Source organism: Grus americana, chromosome 8 (genome assembly GCF_028858705.1).
Source record: "Grus americana isolate bGruAme1 chromosome 8, bGruAme1.mat, whole genome shotgun sequence".
NCBI lineage: Eukaryota > Metazoa > Chordata > Aves > Gruiformes > Gruidae > Grus > Grus americana.
In genome coordinates, this window is record NC_072859.1 from 23,350,147 (window position 1) to 23,371,415 (window position 21,269).

Consider the following 21,269-nt stretch of genomic DNA (forward strand, 5'->3'; position numbering starts at 1 on the left):
ATTTTAAGTTCTGAATAAGTACTGATCTTTGCATGTCCTTTGGCTTGACCGGTCATCCTTATTTATTATCATTTGATCATCTATGTTCTCCATGTTTCTGATTTTAATTCACATGAACAGGGTGTTACAAGAAAACATGACTCTACAAATCCTTAACTAGAAAAGTGAAACATGTGTCACAAAATTCAGACATGGAGCTCAAAATAACAAACGATCTGAAAAGCTTCTGTAATTTACATATATTCCAAGACTGTCAGAGCTTGTGCCAACCTAAGCCTTAAAAATAGATTCCAAAGGACTTCATAATATGAGATAAAACAATAATTTTAGGCTATGCTATAATGTAATTCATTGCCAAATGATTTCCATACAGTTTCTACAAGAGAGAGCATTATAAGAAGAGAAAGCTTTCTAAAAGTCTGGTAAAATTGATATAAAAACTGCAATAAAAGAGTCAATATAATTTCAGAGTTAGCCATCTATTTTCACTACTACTTTAGGTATTTTGTGAAAGGCTTTCATGGTCTTAGAGATTTTTTAATGCACCATTCCTGAATGCTAAACAATCAAAAGATGCAACTAAAGACAATTCCAATGGAAAACTAAAATAAAGTACTAAGTGCAAGTAAAAGGTCACTTGCAGCTTATTTTCTGTCATAGAAAAGAGTTATACTAGGCTTCTTTTGTTCCATTACTCTACTAAAATTAATTTCCTTAAAGGAGAAAAAAAAAATCCCTTCATTCCTGTGCATCAATGTTTAATTATAGCACATTTGACTCAGTCCAAGAACTACTGGTTCTGGAAAAAAAATTTAAAGAGTGCTTTAAAGATGATGTCTGCATGGCTTGATGCATAATGTAGACACCTCCATTCATGAAGTCTTGTCCCCATGATAACAGCTTTTTATTTCAGGTAAAGTCTTAGAAAAGGGAAGGAAAATAATTGAGTTCTGAGTTTGTGGAGAGAGCAAGATGAATAAAGGCTGAGTTTTTCCAGGCTTTCTAATCCTGAACCTATCACCTGGGTTTGTATTTTGATACTATTACTAATGCTGAAGATTACCTAACAACACCAGCTATCCCTTTGGTATGAAGATAGATTTAGCATGAGCAAGAATATAAGAACGTAGTTTTACAAGGAAACAAGACTGCTTTAACTCTGCAAGCTCCTAGGGACAGACTGTGAAGGTGGACATGTACTGGAGCAAAGCAGGTGCCTTGAGGAACTTTAGCCAGCAAACGTGGCTCTAACTCAGACATCCTTACATTCCTGTATCACCCCTTTAACCCCTTTGCTCTGACAGGTAGGTAAAGGAGACCTGGCCTCTGACAACAGCAATTTAGACATCCAGGCATCTCACCTCAACCAGGAAGCACAGGGAACAAAGCCCTTGCTCAACCCTCAGCCATGTCTGTACTCAAGTGAGGGCATATTTCAGAATAACGGCACCCTACTTCAAGTAGACCGCTAACAGTGCAATTGCAGAGGCACAGCTCAGGAGAGCAGCATCACTGAAGCACTGAAACAATTTATTTGTATGCACAAGACAAAAAGTCTGGATAAACCTTCTTTACTTTCCTGTCCATCATTCTCCTGTCCCAGTCTCTCCATTTTTCCAATTTTATGTTTATTGTTCTTCACTCACATTCTGAAAAGTTCCAAATCACACAAGCAGTTAATGCCAATTAGAAAGCTGCACTTTAGAACCAAAATATCTGGCTCCAGATAATATTTTTCCAAAAGGAGAAATGGATGAAATAAAATTATCTTCTAAAATGAGGGGCATAGCTAAAGCCTGTTCACACTCAAGGGAGAAGAGTCTTAGGAACACAATTCTCATTAAAAAGATGTTTCATCCACACCATCATCAATAAGCCATGAAGAATAAATGTAGAAGCAGAACTAGAAATAATTTAACATAGTGTGCAAGAAAAGAGACTGCACTGAAAACATAACTAATTTCTTAAAAATAATTAAGCCAACAAATTCATCACCACTGATGTAAACCCTTCAAAGCTCTGACAGCCTGAAGTTTCCTGCTCGGCAGCCTGATATCCAAGGTTCGTTGCAAACCGCTGTTTATCCAACTAACTGCATTTCTCAGTAGTTCTACCTAATTAACAGTTTGGCAATGAAGGAGGCAATGGGGAGCATATATATGTAAATACACCAAAAATATGCTAGGGAACATTAAATGTGTAAAATCAAGCATTGAAAATTTAGGGAAGTGTCAGAATGAAGGTTGCTGTGCAGCCCTAATTGGGCAACCTTGTGCGCACACATTATGATACTGTCTTTAATTACCCGACCACCTACTATTTTTTCCACTGGACCCCTGCCTGCACTGACTGACATAATGAGCAGCTACTCGATGCCTTTGTTTTCTTGTTATTAGTCAATGTGTCCCCATGCCTCATTTATTGAGCACTATTCACACCCTGCTCTGAGACTTATTAATTTCTGCCTGGGCTGTCATACAGTACTTAGATTCTAGTAACTCCTCACTTCTCAAATACCATTCTAAAGAGAGACGGGAGAGGATTGTATTAGCTCTCTTAAGCAGAAAGGGTCTGAGAAACTAAGGCAAAAGTCATAAATTAAATTAAGAAGTACACAGTCGCTGACACACAGAACCTGAAGCAAGTAGAATTCTTTGGTAATTTGTATATTCAAATACTTTTCATTGACTTGAGCTATCTCTGTGAAAGATCAGTGCTTCATAAATCAGACCCCAGGGTCTCAAACTAAGCATTCAGAAAGTAAACAACACACAATTAGTGAAAACATGGCTTGATTAGATTGGAATCACACAGAAATTCTGTAACAGAGGCAAGGATAGAATTTGACAGCTAGCATTAATGCTTAACTGTGATGGCCTTGCCTTCCATTCCTATAACGTCCCGACTCCTTCACACCTTCCCATTTCTTCAGAAAATGAGGCAGCAGTCCTAGCAACCTTCTTTATACATTTCCAGCTGGCACCAGAAATGGTAACATCTGGGCAATGAATGAGGCTGAAGTTGTCCCACTATGCAGAGCCATGAATACATCAAAAAAGTCTGAATCAAAAGTAGATAGGTGATTTCAATTATGACATTTCCCAGTCCACGAACCTTGACTTTGCAACCCTACTAGTATTATGTCAGCTTCAAAGGTACATCTATGTTGCCCACAGCAGGGCCAGAACCTTCCTATCCACCACACAGATTTCAGTCAGTTGAACTAACATAGTAACGGTGGCGGCAGCAGAATACCACCCTCTACTTCAGTAGCGACGCTATTTTTCTTTTTTAATTATAACTTCATGATTCCTATTGGGAAAATATTTTTTCAACCAGCTCTAGTGAAAATAATATATTTTCCCCCGACCAATAAATATGTCATTAAGAAATAAAATATTCATATTAAAGAAGCATCCAAAATTTTGAGTCTAACAGGCAGCTGTAATACAAAAATCATTATGTAAACTAATTAAGAGGTATTTAACAAAACTACGTTCTAAACTGCTTTTTGTGTCTTTTACCTACAAGATCTCCTTTCAGAAATTATTCACTGGACATACAAGCCCACCATCCCACAAGCACATTGAAATAGAAGTCTAGAGGTCAGAACAGTGGCCTTGGACTCAGGAAGCCTGAGCTGTGGTCTGGCCTGTTACTGCCCTGCTTTGTGGTCTCAGGTAAATGACAACCTCATGGTCTCACTTTCCCAGTCTGCAAAATGGCATTGATACTTGATCTCAGAAAGAACTGTGTGGACTTGTTATATTCCCATGATTGAAAAAAAGCTTCCCTACCTCAAACCGGTAAAACTGTGTGTGAAGGCGAAGTATTTAGCATGGTCCATTTAGTCAGAGAATTATCACGTATCCTGCAAAAGCCCCATTTGCTCCCTGCGCATGGAGATCAGTGGAGTTACGCCTCTGACTGCCCAGGCATCGCCCTGCAGGGACTGGGGAACAGACGGACAGATCAGTTCCAGGGAAGCACAGTGGGGGAAAGCATGCGTTCCATCAAATTTAAAACTAGCTAAAATTTCTTTTTGCAAATTTCTTTTTGCAAAGTCCTCTTAACTTGATGTGGATTTAGCTACTGGTCAACTCAACGTGATGCAAGCAAATGCAAGGATCCTACAATGGAATGGTGGATAAAGCCTTTCTCAGGTCTTGCTTCCTGTGCACAGCAGGTGCGCAGATATTAGAAGTGAAAAATTAAAACAGTAAAATCTAAAAATCTATGTAGATGTACATTCTAGAGGAACAATTTCAACTGACTATTCAAAAGTATAAAAAGGTCATCTCACTGCTAGTAAAACATAATTAGCAGACTGAGATAGCTTTTACTTATTAATTATATTTCTTTTGTAACAACACTTCAGGAACTGCAGCAAAAAAAAAAGAATTATAATCAGCAAAAAGCTTTTCTGATGACAGGTTTTTTCTCCTATTAGCTCTGCAAAACATATTAATCCTGAAAGAATGATATTTCCTTTCAGTTTTGCATAGCACTCTGTACAAATAAAAACGTTAACTGCCAGGACATAATTTTCAGTATGCTTGTCTTACTTCAGATGTGTGTTTTCTGTTTGGAGCACAGCTGTTCATATTTCCCAACATGAGCTTCAGTGCTGTAAATATCTTCTCTATTGAGGGCTACATTCCCAAAGTACTGCACAGGGGCCACACGTACAAATTGTGTTAGTGCTAATGTGAGCTGTGTGCATGCAAATCCATTCACAGCACTTAGAAAACGCAGACCACAGACCCTGACCCCCACCACTTTGCCACTGAACCAGAATTGCTATATTTAATGCTGTGGCTGTGACATAAATCAGTTTTTTTCAAAAGGCTTTTATTCAGCTAAAAGAACTCTTTCTGGGATAAAATTTAAATAGATCATGCTGCAGAACTGCATTAATGAATCGAATTATTCCCAGCAACCTGGAAAACAAAATAATTTGGAAACTGAAGGTAAGATTGTCCGAGGTTTATTGCCACGTTTTTTTCAACAATAGAAGTCTGTGTTGTGTTTAGCTCAATTTCTTTACTCCTGGATTTCAAAAACAAGTCCTTTGCCTGTCAGCATAACACAGCTGGCAGCACTATTGCCTCTACACTAGAAGGTCAGAGATGCACATCTCTGACTGAGACATGGGCTTGTTTCCAATGCTGACGCTGCAACAGAGCGTTTGGGGGATGTCATTGCACAGTTAGAACTGCCTGCCTTCAGATGAGACATTAAATCAAGGTCATTTCTGCCCATCAGTGGGGCCCACCTGGGTGAAAGGTAACAATCCCATGGCAATTTTCACAACAGTAAACACAATGGTCTTAACAATATTTGCTCCTAACAAATAGCTTCTGGTATCTGAGATTCTCTGGAAGCAATTGTTAAGCAAAACAATAGAAATCCACGGGACTATCCAAACCACGCCAACAATATTGCCCTCCTAACTTTGCAAAGCTTTCTCTGTTTAGGAGGAAGGGTAGCCCACTTCTAAACACAGTGAGACTACTGAGTCCAAGAACACATTAATACATTTTTGTATAGATGTAGTATATACCTGTAAGTTTTTAGAAACACAGATTCATGGATTTCCAGTTTCCTGAAGGCAAATTTGCAACAATAATTATCAAATTCAGTCAGTATCCCTCAGTCAGTCTGCTGCTTTAGGAAGAGGGAAAAAATGCAAGAAATCTAAGAGTACAGGAAATAAAAGCTATTTCTGCATCTTTTCCTCTGAACCCAGCAGTCAAGTTTATTCTATGGCTGGTAACAAAAGTGGTGGCTCGTGGTCACCTACCCCCTCTGAGCCCTGACTTTGTGACTACAGAGAGAGAATCCATTGAACAGACATGGGGGTTTTTTAGCTTTCATAGGATCAATCTATATTGTAAGATCAAGACCAGAAAGAAAGAATGGTACAACTACCAATGGATGTCAGGCTGTCGCTCTGAAAGTGATGAAATATCACATCTTTTAATAAGAGCTAGAACAATACAGAGAGAACGTAACAGGATGGCATGAAAGCATGCTGTACTGCGCTCAGGGAACTCGGGCACTCGCAGAATCTCCCATTCTGATCAAGGATTTCATCTATTCTTCATGGACTATAATCAAGAAGATTTCTTCTCTCTTTTTTTTTTAATCAGACACAGTCTGAACCAAAGATGAGGGGGAATCACAAGCCTATAAAGAAACCTTTAGGTACAGCAAGAGATTTGATGAAATAAAATAATAGGAATCTGAATTGATTTGCAGGCAAGAAATTATAAAGCATGTTTTTCTTTCCAAGGAAGCCCTCAAAAGGAAATTGAGAGGACTTGCATCATTTCAGGTATTGATAAAATAGGGCTCTTCATTGTGTTAATTTGAGCAATCCTAGGCAGGTCTCAAGGAAGGAAATATGTTGCTTTATTCATTCATGTGACAGGGGAAATAAGAATGGAAAAATATCAGATAAAAGGCGAACTGGACTAAAGTTATCTTTGACCACAACTGAAAATGAGAAGCAAAACCTAATACATACATAGTAGATAGTGAAATAAGATTAAGCATACAAATAAAAACACTGCTTCTATAAAAATAAGAAAAATGCATATACTTAACATCCATCATGGGAAAAATTCCAGTAAAGTTACAATTAGATTTTGAGAGTAATTTCAGTAGCAACCTATTTCATTTCTATAACACTATAATGATTTCATCAGTAACAAATTCTCTAGGTAGTATCACACTGGAAGGTTTAAGGATGGCACCATTAAATAGCATCCATAATTGTTACAATCAACTGCATATTACACAAAAGGGTGCATTTGTGGATGACTGTTAAATGTACCAATTTGCCAGATTAGCATTTTGCTGAAAGTAACACTCTGAGCCTTCAGGAATCTATTACCTATGGACCAAAGCTCACGTCAAGTCCATTTTCTGCTGCAGAATGAAACCAGGCATCCTTTCACAGTAGAATTTATATTACAGCCACAAATACTACCGATTACCATAAAAAGTTTAGTTATGATGGGGCAAAACACGGGTTTTTAAAATGTCACTGATGATAGGGCTGGGTATAACAGCTGTTGATACATGGATGTTTCCTCACCTTGATTCAGCCTCATTTGCTCTTAAACTAATGCCAGAAGCTGTGACCTGCGCTTTGCAAAGGGCAACAGAATTTGGGCTGAACCTGATAAAACACCAAATCTATTGTATTAGGTCAGGCTGAGATGGGGTTTATTTTCCCCATAGCAGCCCTCATAGTGCTGTGCTTTGTAGAAAGGTGTTGATAACACACAGTTTTGGCTGCTGCTGAGCAGTGCTGGCACAGCATCAAGGCTGTCTCTCCAACATTCCCCCTCAGCAGTAAGCTGGGGGTGGGCAAGATCTTGGGAGGGGACATAGCCAGGACAGCTGACCTAAACTGACCAAAGGGATATTCCATACCATATGATGTCTGCTCAGCAATAAAAGCTGAGAGAAAGGAGGAGGAAGAGGGGACGTATCATTATTTACGATGTTTGTCTTCCAGAGCAACTGCTATGCGTACTGAAGCCCTGGTTCCTGGGAAGTGGCCCTGCTGATGGGAAGTAGAGAATAAATCTTTCATTTTCCGTTGCTTCCATGCGTGGCCTTTTGCTTTTGCTTTATTAAACTGCCTTTATCTTGACTGACAAGGTGTTGGTTTTTTTCCCCTTCTTATTTTCTACCCCACTGTCCTGCTGAGGAGGGGAGTGACAGAGCGGCCTGGTGAGCAACTGGCATCCAGCCAGGGTCAACCCACCACATCTATTTCACAGGAAGGCAGCGCTCCAGACACACACAGAGGTTCCACAAAGCGCAAGAACCTGAGGTTTCATTTAAAGTGATACTGGGAGCAAACCTAAACACAAACAATCTAGAAACACATTTGCCCTCCCAAATCCTCTAGATATTTAATAATAGACACTACCTCTGTGCAGAACACTTTTTAAAGATTATCCTATCTCAAATACAAAACAGTAGTAGAAATCTGGGACATCCTTAGGTAGAAAAATACTTCATTGCATCCAGAAATAACTAATGGTTATATAGAGAGATTCTCATATTGGAAAGAAACAAAAATGCTACATTCATGAATCCTCTGGCAATTTAAAAATTCAAACAGATTTTAAGATGTATTATGCAATAATATCTACTCACTCACATCTAACATAGAAATGCCTGTTAGTGATATGTAATTGCTAAAATTATATTTATGTTTATAAAGATCTTGCCAGACAAACTAGATTTTTCAAAGAAAAATGACATGCTTAGTGAGTGAAGGGAAATTACTAGAAGCATTTTTGCATTTAGTGGACTGATAAAAAGACTGATTTTCAGGAATTCAGAATACAACTTCCTAGATAATTGGACAATTAATCTGAATATACAAGAACTACAAATGTATATACAAATCAGGTGTTTTGAACATAAAATGAACTGCTAATTTCTTAACAGATCTGGCACATTCCATTATGAAAGCTGTTCCTCTAATGAACAAACACATTTAAACTGCAAGAATGCTACTGCAGACTGAATGGAAAAAATGATGGCCAAAAATCCTATTGCCAAGAATAACTCAAACCACTGTAAGATTTCTCACTTGGTCTGAAACAAACAAAAAACCCAAACCAAACCAACAACAAAAAAATAAATCACTTTGCCTTTTAGTTCTAAACCTTTTTTAATTGGCCTCATACAGTACACATCTTTGTGATCTTTTCCTCGTTAAATCTGCCTTATCTTTACAAACAATCTTCAGGACAAAATAAATCATATTTGCAGAAAGAGTGGAAAAGCATGAGGAAAGTAACAAGCTGGGCATCACCTTGGGAAACCATGAAGTGATTCATCTCATGAAAAAACATCCAAGACATCTTAGGAAAAATAAATTCCAGGTAACTAGATATCTATAAGCAGAGGTAACATGTTATGTCATCTCCTCTTTCACATCACAGCTGAATCCCATGCTGAGTTCTGGGAAACTGAGACAGTGAGGAAGGGGTGGGTTTTTGTTATGGATGAATTAGGAAAAATAAGGAAGAGTTTTGCTTGATAACCTGGTGACAAAGGTGCAACTGCAAGTGTTTGCATACACTGGAACAAAGAAGAGAAGGAGAAGTGGAAATATTTAAGATCTTAAAGAAGCAGGAAATAAAGAGGTATAAACAGCTGTAATATTTTCCATATCTCAGTCTGAGGAAAAACTGAAGTGGTGAACTATTAATCCACCACATGATCTTCCAAGGGATGTGGGCAAAGGCCCAAGAATTGTAAATATAAAAGCAGACAGGTTAAAACCTAAGTTAATGTGGAATATGGCTCAATCACGTACTAGCAGGGAGATGAGCAGCCAATTGTTTTGGGTTTTTTTCAGCTCGAGATTTTTTTTTTTTGTATATGAACTATTTAGCGCACACTGAAACTAACAGAAAAATATATGCATTATTTATGCTCTTCATGGTAGACATGCACTGCAGTTTCAGTGAACAAGACTGGAAGTAATACCAGAGGAAATAGAGGCCTTAAAGGAAGACACTAATCTCAGAAACCTCAGAGTGTCACTGTAATTTTTTTTTAAGGATTCAGTTATGATAATAGTTAGGTCTGCAGAAAATGACTTCTGCGCTATTTAGATAAACGACCTCACAAAAGGCCATTTCTTCCCCGGGAAATGAAGAGTGGATAACCCCCACCAGAATGGCAGCAAGCCATTTAAGAGCAAGTCGAGGGACCTCCACAATGCTGGTTCCTATGTGATGATCAAAAGCCTGAACATAACAAATGTTTTAGATTTCATGACAGAATTTACCTCGCGATGTGGCCAGCAGAGGTGGCAACTCATTTTAAACAGGAAACAATATCACTGCCATCCATTGCTTGAAAATTACTTTTCATCTACAATTATCTGTCAGTTTTGCCTTCTCATTTTTGGCTATCACCAGCCTCCATACCTACAAAAATCCATTTCTCCTTGATTCTTGTGCTCAGCTCCAAAAAAATTTATTAGGAGTTACACATACTTATTAAAGACAGACAGAATTCATGCAAAAATGAATGGCAGTCTACAGAAGTTGCTATATATCATTATATAACACGTGCCAACACTCCTGTCACAGTACCTGGATTGCCTCATCCTTTGTCAGTCAGAATAAAGCATTAGTATAGTACAAAGATTATTTTTGGTTTTGTTCTGACAATGAAGTTCTGGTTGTAATACAACGCTAATATGTGATAATCTATCAGGGATAGTAGATCCCAAATCATTTTATGACAGTCAATCTGACTGCCCCCATTTTACTTTTTGAACATGACCAGAAGTGACTTGATCCAAAAACGTTATTTGCTCTTTATAAGCATGAATCCTTTGCAAATATGATGAACCTGAAGCACTGAAGAGAACTTTGGTCCATGCAGGACAGAAATTGAGGCTAGTTTGTAAGAGTTCCAGCTTATTCCTCTGCTCATTCTCTTCTGAATAAAAGATCAACACCAATCATCATAACTTGCCTTACAGTCATGTTATCAGCTCCATCAGTTGTCACTGATACTGGTGATGACAAGGTGCATCCAACACCAAGGACTAACTGGAACAGAAATGAATAGGACAGCTCCAGAGTGGACTCACCTGAATGGGAATCCCACAGGATAATCCCTCTGCCTCCGAACTACTTGCCTGTGGGACTCCCTGAAGGCCTGCCATTGAGAGAATTAATGAAGAAACACCATCTACTATGTGTTTGAGAAAATTAAATTTCTCTGGCTTCTAACTGGGGAGCCTGTTTAGCCTCAAAAACACTGAAAAGTGCCTGTACCCAGCCTTTGGGAGGCACTGGCATGGCTGCAAATAAACTTTTTAGGGACTCACTCCATTTGAGAAAGAAGTTATGCTTGTAAAGACATCGGAAAGAAACTTAAAAATGTATGTGAGCTCTGACCTGAGACACAATTTTGCCATAGGTTCTTCTGGTTTGCAGTCTATTCCCAGGTGCTTTTCCAAAGCCTGTCACTTGAAGACTGGATCAATATAATGCCTTCATCTTGGGGCTACATCTTGGATCCACTCAGGAACCAAACCTTGTGCAGAATGCAGCAGTAGCTGGCTTAAGAACAACCCCTTATCTTCTTTCCTAAATGGTAGTATATCTTTGGAGAAGAGGTAATCTGATGATCTAGTGAAAGAACTTTTGGGCAGCAAAGGGCAAGCCAAATCAGAGAGGACAGAGGGCTGAAGAAAGAAATCAGCAGTTTTGGACAACATGCACTAGATCTAAAAAGGAAAAGCTAACAGGAAATAGGATAGACATTACAAATCTTTTACATGCTAGAAATCAAACAGCATGAGAAACTGTATTGTAAGCTAGAAAATGTTAATAAATCAATAAAATTAATTACACAAAAAACACCTGAGAACAAAATTGTCAGTCATTGATCAATTCCATAATATACTGTATGTCATCAAATACAGGGTTATTGTTTTTACCTAAAGGGCAAACTTTACCCTTCACCTTGGTGTTTAATTTCTGTTGTAGAATATTTGCCAGTGCTGATCTATGCTTTCAGTGTACTGCCCTGGAACTACTTTGGGGTGACTCCTGTGCATGCAGTCAGGCATTTCATAGGAGTCTGAAGGCATCTGAAGAAAAGCTTAGAAAAATACTTTTTCAACTTGATGCACTCCAGAAATTATATTTTCTCTTTACAAACAGGAATCCTAGGCACTGGGACTCAAAAAGGCAGAAGGAAGGGAGGGTGGTAGCATCACTGAACTAGAACCAGGGAAATCAACCCAAACCAACTTGCACTTTGGCTGGTGTAATTTTAATACAAGGCCCTTGAGCATTCTTAGCAGCCTGTAACTGAAGCAAGCAGGTTCTGCCCCCCTGGAGAAGTATTGATCCAAGACCTGTGGCATTTCCATCAATTTCAAATCCAAAACTCTGGGTCCTAACTACAAGAGATTCTTAAAGACAAATTCAAGAAGCTGTACTTCGAAAAATGATGCTATTACTTGTGGAAAAGAGGACTTGACTGGTATGAACAAGGTAAAGGCAGTAATGTGCACCCCTGGGGTTGGGGATAAAAATGGAGGGTGAATTGTTGTTATTAAGTGGACAATCCCAAAATCACTCTAGTAATTTCTCTGCACTCATTTTGGGAATTTCACTTAACGCTGTATTTATTCATCTAATGGGCATGCCAACTGCTTTTCTTGAGTGACAGGAAACAACAGATTACTGTAATCTCTGACTAGCTGAATATGAAAAATATATCAAATGGGGAGGAGGAAAAATAAAGATGGAGGAAGGAAATACTGCAAATAACACAGAACTTCATTTTCTCCCCACCCCTCCCCAGACTGAATTGATTTTCATTTTAGGGTGCAGCCTCATGGACACAATTTACCATGAACTTTTCAATGTTAGTGGTAATATCACTCATTGGTTTAGAGCTAGTTCAAAAATTATTTATGATGAGTAGATAAAATTTACAGCTACACCCACAGAAAATGTAGCTCATTGTTATAGATAGTGTAATTCTATCAAGTAGAGCTCTAAGATGCACACCCTGCCAGCATAGTAATGCCAGTAAGGGGCATGACGTTTTTGATACGACAGTCATATAGGACCTCTTACAGACCAAATAACACATATTTGGTCGCACAGATTAATGTATTCAGCCAGACAAGAGACACTATCCCAAGAAAAGCAATTATTGCTAGTGCAATCTGCATCTGCTCTAAGAGGGTCTCTGAGCTCATTTCTCTCTATGCAACACTTAAACCAGTCCACCTGTTCCAGCCCGATCTGTGAGCAGATAGCACAGATTAACAGCTCAAAAACGCATTTAAGGTTCACATTTTAATCTAACAAAAAACCTAAGAGAAAAGGCTCACGTGGTAGAAACTTTCCACCAACTCAGAGAACAATAAAAAAGACAAAACTATGTATTCAATCCACAGAGCCTTGCAGCAAAACCTGAAGCTGCCAAATGCAGGCTATGACAGATGGCCATGGGAGCAAACTTGGAAAGCAACGGCTTTCAAGGAAGATGGCTGTGGCTTTAAAACTAGCCAGTAATTGGCATGATTGTCAGTGTTAGGAGCCTGTCTCTTGAGCAAGTTCTAGCTGCTGTGCTTATGTGCACGCCCATGCACGTATGTGTGTGTGTGGCTGGCACACTGCTTCCCTGCAGGGAAGTATTAATAGCTTCAGGTCAGCTCAGTGCTGCGCATCTCTGGCAGAATAGCTATGCTGGGCAAGAGCTCAAAGAGCTAAAATTGCTGATTGTCATAGCCAGCAGAAACCCCTTGTGTAGAAACAATTATATGAGTAAAATTCCATTTTCACTGGCTCTTTTTGCTCAGTGGTGTATTTTATACACCAGTACAAAGTGTACCTTAGCCATCATTCACTGCATCCAAAACTAGGAACACTTTGCTGCAAAAGATACCTTGAAATAGACTCCAGGTATAAACTCAGGAGGGTGACACTGAAGCTCCTATGATAGAGCCATCTTAATTTTTAAACAGCAGTAGTAGGAGGATATTCAGTGAGTAAATGATAGGGCACTGCTCTCCCGGCTGATGAAATGGAACACTAAGATGACACCTTGTTTCCTATTAATGCAATCCAGCCCATCCTTCATTTAGCAACTATTATTGACAAAAGCTGAAATCACATCATGGTAACAGAATTCAGTTCTCATCCAAAGTAAGAGCAATAAGTTCCTCCTTCCTCTCCTTGACCACAAGCCTCATCCTCATCTGCTCATTACACTAGCGAGCCCAACCTTTCCTATCTTCCCCAGTGGTGTGGTCTCATTCAAGAAGCTATTACACCAAACCTCTCTGCTCTTTTCTTCACCAGTCCAAAGAATACTCCATTTACTTTGTCTGGTCCTGTTTGCTATTTAACTAAACCAAAACTTTACTGATAGGAGTTTGTCTATCAAGCTGGCTAACTGCAAAACTTAGGTTTGTCTCTGTTTTCCAAATAGCCCCAAGCCAATTTTCATGGCGTTGTGTCTCTCACTTGAAGAGGCTTTGCTCACACTTCTTACGTGGAAAACACAACTGGCACTTTCTCGCAGGGAGTCTAACATTATCTAATATAAGCCTCCCCTTTGCTAACAGTAAAAAATCCTCAAGAAGGTGGGAGATATCTCTGGAAATTACATATAACCAAGGTGGATGGCAAATCTATGACACCAGGCATCTCTTCCGGTATAACCTGTAAGCTCCGCTCAACAGATCAATCCAGCCAATGACTGTGCATCGTAGACATTTATTTCTACCAGCACAGATTCTTAGGGATTGACTTTTGCTGGCAGAGCTCACTGGCTGATAGTAATCTCTTCTCAAGTCCCTGAGTCTTTTTTTTTTTTTTTTTTTTTTTTTTTTTTTTTTTTTTTTTAGAAAATAGCAGAGCTGCCACACAGGCAGCACTGCTTGACTCATCACATTCAGGCTCTGTGTGGAGCAGATTTAATTCCTTTGTATAGAATACTCGATATATTTATCCTGGCACTTGACTTTTTCCTCCTGAGACACTATCAGAGTTGTGGCAGCATTAAAAACCTAAGCTAATTCCATACATACAGAAGGAAAAAGGCTGAGCTGGCAGGATTTATTCTACTGAGGACACACATCATCTGTGCTCCCTTCTCTCCTGTAGGTTCATAACAGCCTGAGTGGTTTCAAGTGGACCTTGCAGCTTATTCTGATGGTTCTCTCTTCTCCCAGGCAAAAAGGGGGCTGGAAAGTGGAAGAAAGCAGTGGGGACTCCGGTGATAATTTGTTTAGTGAGGTCTATTTCTGTAATATAAGATGTGCTCCTGGAGTTGCTCATTTGGTGCTTAAAGTCTGCAGGAATTTTATTTTCCAGTGTGTGCCTAAGGCTCCCAGAGCCAGGAATAGGAGCTCTGCTATAGTTAGCAAACACAAAGGGGTGGGGGGATGGGATCCAAGAACCCACCATACAAATCTGTCTCGGAAGTGTAATAAGCAATATGATCATCATTAAAAATGTTATGTAGCCAATTCTTCCATAATATTTCCAAGAAAAGTTGTTCCTGAAAATTTATATGGCAGAAGTAGAAAAATATCCTGAAGAATAAATGGCATGTTTCATTTTACTTCCATATGATTACTATTATTATTACGTGATTACTAAGGCTGAAATGATGTAACTGAGCAACTGATATAAAATTGTGTCTTAGAAGGGATATAAATGATAAATGACAATGAAACAGATGACCTTTTCTTAACAAAATATCCTATGAATTCTTAAGCTGTAACAATGAATAAGATCCCAAAGGAAAACACAGGATAGAAGCTATGAATGTGTCAGAAATTAAATACTAAAGCAACTTTCTGTCACAGTGAGTTCCAGCTGATGTAGCTTTTTAGTCTCTTTAGGACCCAGTTCTTCCCAGCAAGAGTATGAAACAAACATCTCTGAAGCTGGCTGAATACATCATGCAAGTTCACAGTCTGGTACCTTCTGTTCTGACATGAAGCCTAGCACTATTGTCCAAGTTTCTCTTCATAGTAAGTGTCACTTTGCTTCCATCACTAACAGAGGCAAAACAAACCTTCCCAGGTTGATCACTAGTTTTACTTATTTTTAGTATTTCATATAAAAATTTCAGTCCTTTTATAATTTTTTCTTACTCCCATATCTGGAAAGAAACTAATATTAAAACATCCATCACATTTTTTGCTTTCTTTGTGCATTTTTGAATTTAATTCAAGTTTAATAAGAATATGGTCTCTCGTGATTGGTACGGGTCCTTCCTATAATTACTCCTAACATGTTTGACAACTATGCTTTTGCTGTTGTTGAAATGGTATGTGCCTTACCTTACAGTCAGATAGCACATTACATAGCCTGTATTTTTGCAAGGTATGTTAATTTTCCTCTATGCTTCAGGTTCTATTGTTTTTTAATGCAATTAATTCTGTTAAAAAAAAAAAAAAAGGACTACACAAACATGTATAAGCTCTGTAGCCTCCTTCTATTTTTATTCATATCTAGGATATTGCATTTGAGGAAACCTCCACTCATTTCAGTTGAGTTCTACCACAGAACTTCTGGCAAAAAGAAAAGAAACTAGGCTTAGGCTGCATGTTCACACAAACGCGTGGCTGTATGTGCCACAACTGGTAAGCAATTAATGCTTGTATAGTTTGTTCAGGTTGTAGGACAAAATTGTATGTGATAATATGATCAAAATTTATTTCTTCAATATCAACATAGTATTGATGACTTTTTCAGTTACGATAGGATTTTTTTTTTAAATCTTAACTGCTACAACGCATGTTCCTTTTATCTAGTGCTCATCACTATACTGTGAGATTCTTCAATGTTCATGACACAAAGGCTCTTCTCTCCCTCAGAATTCATTTTAGACAAAGCCATTAGATCTCACAGTTGCAGTTTAATGTAGGGATTTTAGGTCATCTCAGAACTTACCCTTTTCCAAGAACAGTTTTAATCTTTGTATAGTAGTTAATTATAAGAAATATATTCATGTTTCAAGTGTTATTGCAGCTATATTTCAGATTTTACGTATGTAAGAAAATGCTATATTATTTTAATACTGACGGTGTAGTAAAAATCTATTCAATATTCACCTTTCAGGAAGCACAATCAAATATCCAAGAACACTATTAGACTTGCCTAGCATAAAGTTTCAATCTGCTAATGGGTTTTAAATTGATGTCATAATGCTGCAATTTAAATACATGATGTTCATTAATTTTGCCAGAACTCTTTGTAGAGTAGCAGCGGTACGAAAGAAGGAGGAAGGTTATATTTTCTGTACCTGCTTCTTTTTATCTGCTTGCCCATTTTTGACACACAAGAAGAATCATTACATCAGCTTGGGGCGGGAGTGAAGTTTACTCAAATGACAATAGGTTTCAATTAGGTAACCACTGTGGACTTGTATCAAAGCAATATTTTCTATGAAAGAATACCAGGAATAGGATAAAAGTAACTAACATTTCTTAAAGATGGATTTCATGGGACCTATTACCAAAAATCCATAGGTACAAAGTAGAAGAAATAAGGGACAGAAAGGTCATCTTGCCCATACACCTTTTCACCGAAAGGTCAAAATTCATATACATGAGCCAGACAGCAATACTGCAAAACAGGCAGCCATAGTCTCTCGCAAATCTCAGGGAGTCCCCTCAGATGTGGACATTGCAAAGGGAAAAGAGATCACCCTGTGGAGGAATACAGAGGGATCCCGTTCTCTTGAGGGGAGGGAGTGTGGGCACTGGATACAAATTTTCTAGGTGAAGAATCATCTACTTCAGAACTGTCTCAAAAGTCAAACTAATATGTGTCTAGACATAATGGACCAGTATAGTATAATGCTTCATATCTATTTATATTTCAAATATAGTATGTTTACTGTACATAAAGTCAGTTTTTCCAAAGATGTTGCTATAGCTACAAATCAAGGAAACTATAGCAACAAGCCTGTATTATGTACAGCCTTAATTAGGGATTAAGTTATGTGTGTCTCTGCATTTTATACTAAATATTCACATATAATCTAGTTATAGTAATCTTAATTTTTTTCAGACTTTTTAATAATAAAAATTCCATAGTATTATAGTAAGTCAAATACACATCACCCCTGAAATATGTCTTTACTACATTATTCTGATCATGCCTAATAATATACACATCACTGTTTTTTACCTGAGATAAACACAGATGTTCATATCACCATATTTCCTGATCATCTTTAACACAAATCATTGATCACTTCAGCCTTAATTACCAAGTAATTGATTTTCCATCATCCTACAAGGTTTTCAAGTCTCATCCCACTCAGCTTTGCCCCAAAAGAAATCAGCCCCTCCTAACTTTAACTTTTTTCCCAATGGATTAGTCTTGGGTTTGGTTCCCCCCCCCCCCTTTTTCCTCAGAAAGTAACTATGCAAGGGAGGGACAGGAAAGGCTAGATTTTCTAGCTTCCCTGTCACATCAGATGACTGACTGGGTTGGTGGCAAATTACTCTAATTACTCTGTTTTGTTGACCTTGTATGCGTACTATTTAAGTACACTGAAAAGGTGGGATTAGAGAGCCCTGGCACACTGCATACAGCCAGGCCTCAGAATGGAGCCTGAGAGGAACAGGTAAAGGAGAACAGAGAACAAACATGAAAAAAAGAGGGAGAAGGATGTTGGAAGTGGCTGAGGAACAGAAGGGAGTGCTATCGGACAGCAGGAGACACGTAGGACCCAGTGGGGTGACAGGCTTCAAAGGTCACCTTACAAGCCTATGAACACATTCATCAGGTGTGCATATATTCTCTCAACAAAAGAGAAAAGAGAAAGCCAAAATCATGTCTTTAAAAGCCTTTTATATCTTCTCTTCCATCACATAATGTTCTGACAATTCATTATGGTACAGTTTCCTCACCTCCTGGTCCTTGCCCATTGATGAGATGGCATGCGTCCCATTTTGCAAAAACCTTGGCCCCATTTGTTTAAGGCATTAGCTGCACTCACAGACTGGACCGTCTGCTTATTTTACATACCATAGCAGCATAAAAAACTAGAAAAGAATATCTTGATTCTATGAAATGAGCAGAAATTCAATGTATTTGGCACTTATAGAAGTGAGAGATCTGTGGTTTTAATCTCTATGAACAATTGATAATTGCTGGCCATTTTAATACAAATAGCATACAAATGTATATTTTATAAAGCAATCTTTGTTATAAAAACTGTAGTATGAGAAAGCTATGAGTGTGAGTTAGGAACATGAGCCATGTAAAAGCTTTTTACATGGGCAGCACAATAAAACTTCCCTCACACAGGGAATAATTAAGTCAGAAGACAGTGCATTCACAATTAGCAAGGCATGTTCAGTTTCTTCATTATAATTTTAATTAGCAAATATTAATGTAATCTGCAAATACAAGGGGGAAAACAAAATTACTGAGTTTAAGGAATCCTTCATGACCTAAGCTAAATTGAGACAAATTTCTTACTAATCGATACTGGTCACCTACTTTCAGGACATTCATTTCCATTTACTGTGAGAACTTCCAAGCATGTTATCAAATTTAAGAATCAATTAAGGCTCCCACAAGCTACATCTAACCTCTGATGAAGGCAATGGTGAATAAAAATGGATTAGCATGCTCCTCTCCTCTCCAGTTATCAGTTCAGACTGATAGTGATCAAGTGACCGTGGCAGCTCTACCTCATTCAGATTCCACACCTGCTGCTGTGGAAATAACCCAGGGACATGCAGAACACACTGTCCCTCATTTTTAGTGGGTTCCTGGTCCTCCTATATTTGAGATATGCTGGATGAAGCCTTAGCCCTTTTGAACTCAACAGCAGCTCCCATTCATTTCACTGGGACTAGGATTCACAACCTCACTCAAACCGATTTCCTTTTGGGTGCTTGTCCTTTTTCTGCTCTGTAGATAATATACTTTGGCTTCCAACATACTCAGTGCTGCATCTTACATGGACAACGATTAAAAGATACAGAAGTTTAAAAGAAAATGCCTCCTAAAAAATTATAACCCTCTCTCATTCTGATTTTCATTTTAACATTCTAAAGGTAAAATCATAACTAACTTGTCCAATACACTTATAAGACTGAATATCATGAAGTGGTAAAATATTTTCATTCTCTATAAAAGCTGTTATGTGAATGAATTTCATTCATGAGTAATAATAATTGCAACTTTATAAAGAAAAATAAGTAGCATTAAGTGGAAGTCTGATAGTATTTCTCATGACTGACAGTGCTATAACTGATCAGAAACAACTTTTAGAAAGAGTTGATTTTTTTCAGTTAGCTTATTTTGCAAGTTTGCATCTGCTGTAAATAGGGGCAGGGCGGGGGGGGGTAGTGAAGGGGACGTCAGAGTCTGGAGAAAAAGCACCTCTACCACCAAAACCCAACAATGTCACTAGATATTTTGCCAAGACAGTTTAAAACAGGAGTCCCTGTAAAATATAATTTTATCACACAAGTATTTTTATCACACAGCAAGTATTTTGCAAAGCAGGTACAGGCCAAATCATTTTACAATACAGAGTGGAAATACATACCCGGATTTCAAATAGCTACCACGTGTTAATGTAATAGTTTCAGAAAAATCCAGTCAACATCTAGCTCTATAACTTTTCAACGCTCACATATGTTCAGTTCACAAATGATTGCCTTTTCCTCTTCCATGCACTACTACTACAACTACTACTTCCTTGGGTATCCCAGGCAAAATTAAACATTTTTAGAAGTTTATCACAAACCCACACAAGAAATTTTCTTTTGAGTTAAAGGGACTGAAGGCTTGAAATTAATATGAAAAATTCTCTTGCTTGTATAAATATCAGTTTTCACTGCAACCAAGCGTAATTTTGAGGCCATCTCACTGCTCTCTCCACTGCAGACATGACAGAAATTAAAAAAATTCAATGGTCATTTAAATGGTAGCACAGATCTAAAAGACACTTTGCTCAGAAACATTGCTTGCTTTAGTTTTTACACTGGACAGGTTGGTAGAAAACCAGTTATGTGGGATCAGAGAAAGAGAAGTCTACTGGTCCATTTTGCTGTGCTCTTGATACCAGGTCTTACCTCTTGTGTTTTCACATTTATATATCCATAATGAGTTCTCAGAGGCTGCCTTTGGCCATTAGAAAATGGTATCCATTTGACACTGGTTCGTCCAAAGCAGTTTAGGATCAAAGGGAAAGTTACTTCATTTGTGAGACGAACGATGATCAGACAGAGGAATGCTGCAATGAAACTCACAGCAACAATGGACTTTCTCTGTAATGAAAAGAAGAAAGAAAATAAATTATTAAAATTAAGAATTGGTTTTAATAAAGAATACATCTCTTCTATTGTAGGATGAGGGAAAAACACTTTAGAAAGCTTCATGTGAAATTATTTTTATGGTAGTCACCTCACTGCAGGAGCACCAGGAGACAGGTGACTGGATCATTTTGTTCAAATAGATTTCCATTTCAGAGGTTTCGAGAGTGTCTTTTAGAAGTGATTTAAATTTTATTTGTATTTGGAATGAAGATTTTTATAAAAGCATCCACATCAAAGTCTCCATTCAAAATCATGAGTGCTCCAGACACATGGCAAATACACAAACTGAAAATGCCATTTGCAGCCATACCATACAAAGTTTACTGTAAAGAAGATGCTCTCTACAGATTGTATTTATTGTGCGTTAATTTTAAATCAT

General features: G+C 38.1%; 1 protein-coding gene across 2 annotated transcripts in view; it reads right to left on the reverse strand.

Annotated features, from left to right (window-relative positions):
• The window catches only part of ST6GALNAC3 (ST6 N-acetylgalactosaminide alpha-2,6-sialyltransferase 3), a 226,591-nt gene that overhangs the window by 104,306 nt on the left and 101,016 nt on the right, over positions 1-21,269 (reverse strand). For both annotated transcript variants that reach the window (XR_008577999.1, XM_054833102.1), the window contains exon 2: positions 20,648-20,842. Coding sequence is in view for 1 of the 2 variants with exons in the window: in XM_054833102.1 (XP_054689077.1) it covers positions 20,648-20,842 (195 nt within the window). In the remaining variant the exon portion in view is untranslated. The remainder of the gene's footprint in view (positions 1-20,647; positions 20,843-21,269) is intronic.